Source organism: Cicer arietinum, chromosome 7 (genome assembly GCF_000331145.2).
Source record: "Cicer arietinum cultivar CDC Frontier isolate Library 1 chromosome 7, Cicar.CDCFrontier_v2.0, whole genome shotgun sequence".
Classification (NCBI taxonomy): Eukaryota; Viridiplantae; Streptophyta; class Magnoliopsida; order Fabales; family Fabaceae; genus Cicer; species Cicer arietinum.
Genome location: NC_021166.2, coordinates 12,581,156 through 12,592,522, shown reverse-complemented (window position 1 = coordinate 12,592,522; position 11,367 = coordinate 12,581,156). Strand labels below are relative to the sequence as shown.

General features: G+C 27.1%; 1 protein-coding gene across 1 annotated transcript in view; it reads right to left on the bottom strand.

The window, feature by feature from the left end:
• LOC101499929 (uncharacterized) overlaps window positions 1–450 on the bottom strand; it is a 5,055-nt gene extending 4,605 nt beyond the window's left edge. Inside the window, exon 1 of the mRNA XM_004508988.4 lies at window positions 9–450. Within this exon, the coding sequence (XP_004509045.1) occupies window positions 9–22 (14 nt within the window). The 5' untranslated portion in view covers window positions 23–450. The remainder of the gene's footprint in view (window positions 1–8) is intronic.
• Between the last annotated feature and the right edge of the window lie 10,917 nt (window positions 451–11,367).

The following is an 11,367-nucleotide window of genomic DNA, read 5'->3' as shown; positions in this document are numbered from 1 at the left end:
TGCTGAACCCGTGTCTTGCCATTCTTGCTAAATCTCAGACTGAATCGGAGCTCGGAAACAGATCCTTTGACTTAGAGGCGGGAAAGGTAGGGTGCCTCTTTCACCTACTTTGTGCCATTGGATCAATAGAATCTTTTAGAAAGAGCCACGTAGTCTAAATTGTTTTTAAATTAAAAACATCAATAGAAGTTCAAGGAAAGAAAAGCACGAGCTTTAAACCATTCGTTTCCATGACATCGACCCAATCCGACTTCAGAGTGTTCAATTCTTCACAAAGTCACTATGTGGCTTTTTGGATCTAAATACTAATTTCATATATGAATCAACATCTATTGATTTGGTTTCGGTAGACAGAGAAAATTTGAGGGATTTTACTATCTCCTTTAAAGAACAATCTTCTAGATATGTTCAGTTTTTCAATTTAGTGTTTTCGTAAAATTTCATTGAAGAATGACAAATTGTAATAATTTGAAAGAAATCTAAAAAAAATTGAATTTCAAGTTTTGTGGTTCTCAAATTGTAATTTTTGTAATTAGGAAAGGTTAGTTTCTGAATCATAATGTTTCAGCTTTGTGAAGAAATTAAGAAAATTGAGATTTTAGAGTTTGTGGTTCTCAAATTTTGAGTTTTGATGAATGAATTCTCAATTGTTGCATGAATAATTACTATTATCTATTAGATATTATAATTTTTTTTTCCTGTTTCCTCTATCTCTTCTTAAGACTGCAAAAGGCCACCCTATAGTAAGTAACCAACACATTTTTCTCTATTTTACCTTTTTGTGTTGTTCTTATTAATTTCATCTTGTGATTTTTCATTATCATTAATGTTTATGAGCATGTTGTAACAGTTGGTGGAGCTGAAAAATAATGGACATATGGTTAATTGCGATACGTGAATGAACATTCATTTTCGAAAAGTCATTTGTACCTCTAAAGTAATGTTCTTTTTAAGTGATATCGTTTGTTGTCTTTGTAATTTGTTAATATATTGCAAGGTTAGTTTACAAGTTTTGATTGAAATTTGGTAATGTACTCACTTAAATTTTGATTGTTGTCACTTAAATGTGCCTTTGTTTGTTGTATTTGAAAATTGATGTTGATGTTCCTACTTATTGCTACCATCGATATTAATTTAACACTTTAAATTACTAATCAATATTCATTATCTTCTTTGTAATTCACCTATCATTTTCACCTTTTCAGTTAACAATCTATTCATTCCAGGTTTCAGTGTGGTTCAACCCGCAAGCCTATGGCACTCATCAAGAAGTTGTGCAAGGCGATCAGTTTTCTAGTTATTTACATAACTATTCCATAAATTTGTTTAACCTATAAATATATTCTTTAGGGAATCAATTGATTGGATACACATGGTGATCAAATCTATTTGAGAAATAGTTGAGTTTGTTATGTTATGTATTTATAACTTTGTCCTATATCTAGTTACTCCTAATTTTTTGTTTTAACAATTCGACTTATACAATTGAACTGTGCGTAACAATATTTCTTCTGTTTTTTTTTTTTTAACAATTCTTTTGTTTTTGAAGGGTTTTTTGAAGAGACCGGGTTTGGCAGCGCTAACTACTTCTGAATTTCTCTCTGTGGTCGAGAAAAATGGAAAATCTATAACAATATCTTTATATGAGGTTGATCATCAGGACCATGTTGTTGAGTTTCAGAATTTATACACATGTTCTGCACAAAAAGGTTGCACCCAAAGATTTGATAACACAAGCAAAAAGACATCAACACTACTCAAAAGAATTTGATACTTTGAATTCAAGATTGATTATAGGAATTTTGTAAAGTTGAGTTAGGATATAATTTAATATTGAATTCAACACCGCTTGTTCTATTGTAAAATATTTCTTTTACGCTATAAGTTTGTAACTATTTTAAAATATAATGAATTGAGTATCTTTGTTTCAAGATTAGCTTTGTTTCCTGCATGTGTGCTCATCAGTTGATATGTTGACTTTTGTCTTAGTCCAGAGTCATCAGCCAAATAAATCTCATATGCTTGGTCTCCAGTTATCTTCTATGTGATGCAAGCATGTGTGTTGTCTCTGGAAGTTGTAGAGGATGGTACAAATTCATGGATGACAAAATTTCTATTTTTGCATACAAGTGAAATTCTTGCTTTGTAATCCGTTCTAGTCCCAACTCTATGGATGTTAACAAAAACATCTCTCTTGTCTATCTTTCGTACCCATTCCTTGGAACAAACAAACCTATATGATGATATAGTGTCGTCTTTATTCTTGTTGCATAAAGTTTTCTAACTCCAAAACCAACATGTGCATTGTATGTAAGCCAAAATTGATAAGCCACATCTATATTGTCAAATTTCATATCAACCTTTGGCTTTCAATTAACATTTGAAGATGACATATTTGATCAAACTTCCCAAATGAAGTAACCTAAAAATTTTATAAAATAATTAAATGAAAGAAAAACTATGGAATAATGAATGAACTATGTATTGCTCTGTTTTTTAGTTTAAAAAAATGTGTTGCTCTGTTTTGTAGGTATCACAACTTCAAAGAAAAAGAATAAGTATCATAACTTAAAATAGTTTTACAAAAATAATTTGACATAACTAATAAGATTCTACTCCATTATTATAACAAAATTAATACCAACTAAGATAAAACATAACAGTTTCCAACTCTTTTATCTACTGATTAGAAAAAAATTCAATCATATTTGTGAGAAAAAAATTAAATAGAGTTATTTTATTACCCAAAATATGACAACGCATAAAGTAAATTGATAACAGATGGTAGTGTACGAGAAGATAGCGGCGCGCGGCGGTGCCCAGTTGGCGGAGGTGTGGGGGATGACGGTGAGACATGGGTTACACCGTAGAGTACCTTTTACGTGACACGTTGTCGTGCCTTGATTATCAAACGTGGTTGTTTTGAGTTTGAGGTAGAAAAAAAAATGTGAGATGAGAAAAACGCAAGAGAAAGATGTCATGAAAACGAAGGGTTCATGATTCTAAGTGAATATGAGGAAGAAATAATTGAAAAGACATTGATATTTTTAGAGTTCACATTTTTTTTTTGAACTTCTATTGATATTTTTTATTTAAAAACAATTAAGGCCATCTGGCTTTTTCTAAAACATTCAATTGATCCAAGGGCACAAAAGTGGGTGAAAGGCACCCTACCTTTCCCGCCTTTAAGTTAGAGGATTAGTTTCCATCGAAGCTCAGACTCAATTTTATAATCCGGTTCAATTCAAAAACGGTTAGAATCATTTGGTTCTCTCTCAAAACCAATTTGGTTTTTTTGGTTTTTTTCCCACCCATAACCTCAGTAAACCACTGTCGCACTGGAAACGGTTAAGCTTCCTACACTTTACTCTTCAGCATTTCATCATTTCGTTAATTTCTCACAAAAATAAAATACTCCCTCCATCTCAAATTATGAGTTAATGTTACTTTACAAAAATAAATATATAACTACAATAATTGATATAAAAAAAAGTAAATATATCACTACTATTATTATTATGTTGAATATCATATTTTGTATTTAAATGAGATTTTGTAATTAAATTTGAATTTTTTGTAATATTTATCATCTTATTTACAAAATTTTGGAAAAATAAATATTATCTTTGTCTATAAATATAAGACATTTTAAAAAAAAATTATAATTTTTAAAATTTTCAATTGCATTAGTTATTTTTTACTAAAGTACAAATAATTAATTTACATATTTTTCTGCAACCAACATTAACTATCACATTGGTAATATTAACTAATTATCTCTTTTCAAAAATATATACATGTAAAATCAATATTAATCTTTAATAAATTTATTACTATTATCCACTTTTCTAATTTGCGAAATTTGATCAATAAAATTATATGTTTAAGGACAAAAATATAAATAGTAAAAAATATAGAATTGAAAAAAAATATTAATGATTCATAAATTTCTTAAAATGACATATAATTTGAGATAAGCACATCTTGTTAGATGATATATATTTTGAAAAGGAGAAAGTAATAATAAATAATTTAAATGTCATGCTAACATGTATTTTAGAGCGCATTTTAACTATATAAAAAAACTTATTACAAAAATAATATTTAAACTTTAAAAGCGTTGTAACTAAAAATCTTAAGACAAAATTTTAATAACAGTTTATTTTATTTTATATTAATTGATTTAATCTAATAATTATTAATTTATCATTTAATAAAATTTTATTTCATTTAATTAATTAATCAATTTCAAAGTGTTGAAAATACAAAATTTAAACAAAATTTCAATAGATGAATCATTAACACATGCCCATGAAGGACATCTTAGCATTTTTCATAATCCAAAATCTTTAATCTTTACCAGCCGTAAAACTACACCATAGATTTCATTCTTATAGAGTGCTGAAATTTTCTCACTATTTTAATGAAGAATTCGTACAACGTGTTTTGTTTTTGAAGAAATTCGTACAACGTGTTAAAGACGGACAATAAAATTTTGTCCCATAAATTGTAATAGCATTTAATGTTCGACATAGTTGTCATAGCCATCCATAGGCACTAAATTTTGACTATGGTTATGATACAGATATTTTTTTGTGTTACATCTGCATATTTATATTATAACCACTTATTTAATATATGAAATCGATTCATTTAAACTATCCGAATAAAATTTCAATGATTTATTTAATTATTAATAAAATACAGAGTCCATAAGGGATATGGGTAGTTGAAGTAATCACTCTCCCCCGAGTGTTTACAAATGTAAAATCTAAGGCGTTCAAGCGTATCTGAGAATCAACAATAATTCCGAAAGTGAAGGTATGCATTTGGCATTCGATGTGTACAATGTTTTGGTGAAGCTGAAACATGTAGCCATCTGTTCTTTTCATGTTATGTCTCATATAATATTTGGTCTGCTCTATACAGTTGGCTAGCTCATGCTGATCCAGTTCTTAATTTTCTCCAATTTCGGATTCTTACTAAAAGGAAAGAAGCTAAACAAATTAGGATCTTTGGTATGGTCTGCTGCTATTTGGTCGACATGGCTTTCTCGTAAATTAAATGTATTGTCTTTGACGGTGCTCAAATAGACTGTGTTGGTGTAGTGTCCCATGTCAAGGTTCTTTTGTGGGGCTAGCTCATTTCTTTGGTGGGAAATGATATGCGTTATAATTTTTTTTAACTGGTGCGCTAATCCAATTGAATGTCTTAAAAGTCAATGGGTTTGAGTACCCTTATCCTGCCATTAATAATTTTTTTTTTAAATTAAAAAAACGCAACCTCTAATTGATTTTGATTTGAAGAATGATAGACTAAGTCTAATTATTTTAGGGTGAATGTTTCTTAGGTGTTTTGATTTTATTTTTCCATTCTCATATACACTACCAAAAACTAACATCGGGTAGTTTTTGAAATCCGTAAGCAAAAGAAAAAGGAACCGCACCACATAAACAAGACGAGTAGAAGAAAATTGTTGGTGGTAATAGGTATGTAGTAATCTTGTTTCATTTAATCTACAATTTTAATATCTTATTTCTCTTTTAATATACAATGTTAATAAAGTTATTTTAGAATATTCGTTTTAGTGGAAAACTATTCGTTTGGTTTTCAACTCTTTTGATGATGACGATTGTTTATTTGTTATTATTTGTTTGACTTCTACCTCTTTTAGTAATAACGATTGTTGATTGATATCTCAATTTTACTGAACTATTCTATGAATCTTATTCTCTCAATTTAAAATAAATTTTTCACGTTAAAATTTGTATCAGTCTCATATTTAATTTTTTATCCATTGTTGTTTCTCTCTAAAATTGTATTTTGTGTTTATTCATTTATTATGAAAGAAATATTCAGCGTTATTGAGATAACTATCTCAGATTTTTCTCAATATATTGTAACCCATATCTAAGTTTGTTTAAAGAAAAAATAAAGAAGCTTCTAATTAAGAATCTACACAATTAGACATATCACTCTTCCATTATATACACACACGTGAAACATATTCTTTGCTGAGAGAGAATAATCAGGGTCAACCGTTTGCATTAGCTTCAGAATCAAGATCATGAAGACATAAATATCGATGACGTTTATTTATTCCATTCGACATGGAAATTAATTACTCGCTTCCAAAGTTAGTGTACAATGAATCAACGATAGCAAGATCCTGTTAGATTATAATTCATATATTCTTTTGTACAATTTGCACACCACTAGCGGCACACAAGCTCTTTGTTTTGCCAACGTGATCTCAAGTTATTATAATGTAAATCCTAAAGAGTATTTCAAAATTAATTAAGAGGGAATAACCATATGCTTTTGATTCCGTGCATCATGAACGTATATAATTAGTGCTAAAGGATGTATTCGGTACGTAATTCCTTTTTTTTTTTTTGAAAACAAAAATATTGAATCAGTTCTGAAAGTTCTACTACCTTTTAAATTGATCAGATCGAGTTAATATTCTTTTCACACTGCGAACATTCTCTATATATAGAATGATGCTTCGTACATGCATGCTCGATACCAAATTCTACTATATAGTTTTGTTGATGTATTCGCTTTGTCTTATTACTGGTTTTTAAACATTTATGCATTATTGTAGGTTCACAATACACCACTTGTTTATATTTTGTGTGTAATTTAACCGCTACATTCTTTAAAATCAAACACAAAAATGAAAATGGATTCAATTATTTAATTCACACTACATTAATATGTAAAGTAGGTCGGCTCAACAAGTGAAACTATCAAATGAAACTTATTTAAAATTAATAAATAAATTATTAATGTTTTATTTAAAATTTATCTTTTATAATTTTTTTGATGTAAAATTATTTATTAAATTATTGTTATCGATTTTATTTAACAATTTTTTAATCAAAAAATAAAATTATAAACGAAAAAATAAAATCAAAACAAAGAATTAAGAAGTGGAGTCGAAGTGAAAAAATAATTATTTTATCTAATTGATAGCAAAGTTTCATATCAAAATTTTAATACGGTATTTTAAAAAATTTATATATAATTTTTTAATGAAAAAAGAATGGTCTTTAATGTCATAAGATCCAATAGTACAATACCCTTACCATAAGTAGGTGTATCATTGTATGATTTTTATTAAATACAACTATCACAAATATCAATTTTAAAATAATAATTACGCCAAAAATTGAGAATAAAAGATTTTATAACTCCCAAAATTTTGGTCCAAGCTCAGCAAGTTACAACTACTACATGAAGCATTTGACTAAATACTTGCTTAATACTTCATCTGGTATAGAGAAAGTATCTTCAACCAAAATTTATATATTTAGTCCAAAATTTAGACTAATTATATTTAGTTTTATTAACTTAATTTTTCTTATATTTAATATCGAAAAAGTGATTTATAAAAGGTTTTTTTTACCGTTTTTTTTAATACTTTATCAAATAGTATTGCTGCGTCACTCATTTTTAGAAGTTGGATGGCGAATAATTCAATACTTACAAGACAAGGGGTCTTTTTGGTCACACTCCACTTATAAATGTTTTGAGCAAGGATGAAGATAATTTCTCATCCCAACATAATTCTGAAAATACTAATATTTATATACGGTTAAAAAACATATGTGCTCATGAATCACCAAGATGTTCACACTCATTCCACTAATTGTGCTATAGCACACATCCACTGACTACAATCTATTTATGTCACAAGAAACAGTATATGTTCCATTCCATGTGCGTTATTAGTGCCTCCTATTATATGCATAGTTTGCGCTAAGTGGGACCCTAATGCCTTAACTTTGTGCCACAATACAAGAGGCAATGCCTTTCCATTTGTTTCTCTGCCCCTTACCACCATATCTAGAATATCATTTTTAAGTTAAGAAGTCAATATTGTTTTTAAATTATCCCATCTCCAAATTTATATTTATTGCATTATAATTAGTAAATTTAAATTATATAATTAAAATCAAATGATTTAGATTTTAAATTAGAATTTTAATTATTTTTTTAATATAAAATCTAAATCGTTCAAAATTGATCGAATGATTTTGATGTGTCCGATTACATTGTAGTCAGAAGAGATCAACTAACGTGAATTTTGGTTCCTTATCTCCACTACAATATGTGGGACCCAGTTACACTATCCTTTCTTAATTTTCAGCTGTTGACACACATACACTACTGCGTGGAAAGTCACCAACAATGGGGAGTGACATGGTTCCTTGTGATTTCACAACTTTTAAACGCAAGCATGATTGTTATGTGTGAAATCTCCACTCATCATAACAAGTTGTATAAAAGAGAGTTCATGTGGGGCAAGCCAATAGCTTTTTTGCTTACTTTATTTTTTCATAGTCGGTGCGTTTTGTTGGATCGATCGATGATATTCTCCTTACTCAAGAGTTGAAATTGAAATTGAAATCGAAAAATAAAACGAACAAAATAACAATAATATACATGTGTAAACTCTGACTAGGATTTTATTGTCCTTTCCCCTGAATGATTATATAATTCTAACTGCTAAGTTGGCCATTTTTTCATCTCATCATGATCACATTGATTATCTTTCTTCAACCAGGTGTGCTGATAATTTAAGTGCAACTTTTATTTTCTCCTTTATAATTTGGTCACATGCATTCTCCATTTGAGGTTATCATGTTTAAATGTTGACACTTTAATTTTTTAGTTAAGATTCAATAGTTCACCATTGTAAGAAACTAACCCTTTTACTAGATTTACCATATCAATCTCTTTACATTTCTTTTATATTCACTTTATGGCATCATAGTCGCATACAAAAAGAGCTGCCGATGGCTTGCTTTATATATAGTTCCCTAAATATATCTTAATTAGTTATATTATATTTGCGATATGGATGTGTTTGTGTGTAATAATATGAATTTATTCATTGGTGTATTGGTGTATCAAGTGTAAATAAAAGTTTTATGTTAAATAGAAAAATGAATTTTGAACATTATATAAGTCAGAAGATCAATATATCAAAAACCTAAATACTTTGAGTGAAGATATGATATTCAATATTTCACTTTTGTGGTTATTCTTAGTTAATATGATCATCATCTAGATATACCTAAGAAGGATATTAGAGTCGATGGTTTGACATGATCGATTTCTCGTATTGAAATTTTTTCAGTCAGACACTAGTTTGAGACAACGTACTCCATTAAAGTTTTCTAATTTATTTATTAATAAATAAATCAAGTTCAAAATACGATTTTTTTTATGTTCATTTTGTACAAATAATATTTTTTTATTGTGCTTCCATTTTCATGTTCAAAATATGATATATTTTTCTTTTAGTAAAGATCTATTTTGGTCTCTAAGAAATTTTGAGAAACTCAATTTAGTCATTGAGAAAAATAAAAACACTTTTTAGCCCATAAGAAAAATAAATTATGCTAAATTAGTCCTTATATAAACTATAATTAAAAAATTGAGTTTTTCTTTTGTTGACTTGTCCGATGACTCATCAACTTGATCATCCCACATATAATTTCTATAAAAATAACAATTAGATCCTTGATAATAATTAAAAAGAAAAGAGTTTAGAGTCCCTGTGAGGAACTTAATTAATTATTTTTAATTATTGTCAAAGACCTAATTGTCTCTTTTTTTTATATAAAAATTACATGTAGGATAATCAATTTGATAAGTAATTGGATAAGTCAACAAAAAAATCAAATTTTTTAATTGTGGTTCACATAAAAATTAATTTGGTCCGATTTATTTTTTTTATGACTAAAAAGTGCTTTTATTTTCTCAATGATTAAATTCAATCTCTAAAAAAAAAATTAGGATCAAAATAAACCTTTACTTTTTATTATGTTAAAACAATTAATTAAATGATTAATTATTTTTGCCTAAATTTTCAGTAATTAAGTAACTAAGTTGATCATACTTTTAGATAAAAAAATGTTTAAGATTAATATCAACTCTTATATATAAACTCATTTGTTGTTCAAAACATTTATATGTAAACATACCATGTTCATATTTTTTATAATTAAAATATTTGACTAAAAGAAAAATATTATTTAATAAGATTGACATCAACTTTATTTATTATTTTTATAACAAAATAATTTGTAATAAATAATACTTGTAAATGTTACAGATAGGACACATAATATTAAGAGTTATTAGGAGATAATGAGTTCCTCCGTTGATCAAAATATATAGATCAACAATCATTGGTTTGGTGGGGCCTAAATGTATGTCGTGCACATATGCATGCCGTCATACCTCCTCGTGTCTATTTCCCATCCATTGCATCAACTATATATTGGTGTAAAATTTGATCGATGTAATTATAAAATTTTAATATTTTAATTTTAGTCTTTGCAAAAAAAAAACACGCGTTTTTTAATTATTATGAGATTATTCTAAACAATTTTAATTTATATTATAATGAAATATGGTTAATTATATTTTTTTATTTTCTATTTTTTGAATGAATTTTTATAAATTTAAATTATTTTAGATAAATATCTTTTTTTTTATTTTTTTTTAAAATTAAATATAAATTCTTTAAATATAAAAATTTAAAATAAAAATAACAAAAATATAATTTTAATAATTATATTTTTTGTTTATTTTTGTGGAAGAACTTTTATAATACCACAAATATGCTTACAAAACAATTATTTAAAAGTTTAAATTTATATTCTGACAAGGATTAAAATTATTTGTTTGATAATTTTGTAAATAGCAAGAATTAAAATTATTTGTTTGATAATTTTATAAGAACAAAAAAATTATTTTTTTACATGTGTTAAAAATAAAATTTTATAAAGTTTAAAAACTTATTGAATCCTTATAAGGTTAAATAAAAATTTTGTGTAGTATTTGGATAATTTCACATCACTTAATTATTTTTTACCATACATATTTAACAAATTCTTCATTGGATGAGAATTTACATATCATATGTACATCATCCATATAAACTTGACTGGCAGCCCGTGGAATGAGGTTTTGCAAAAAAAATTAGTTTTCAAGAATATGGTGAAAGGTAAAAATGCAAAGAAGCTTTCTCATTTAGTTTAATTAGCCACTATATTGGGTTGGAGAGAGACGATGTACTTTTCAATGGAAAAGTGATAAATTTGACGAGCTCATGAGAAAATCAAAAGATTTGCTTAGATTAACGTTCATTAATTTGTAGAGTTTCATTTTTTCATATTGGTGGAGTAGTCCATTATCTAGCTTACATAATACATGATTTAAACTGTTGTAACTTTTATATGACATTTGAGTACACCTTATACTCACTGCAATAAATGTTTGCTTATAGAAAATCTATATAAATTTTTAACGAAATCTATTTTTTTTATATACCATTCAACTGTATAA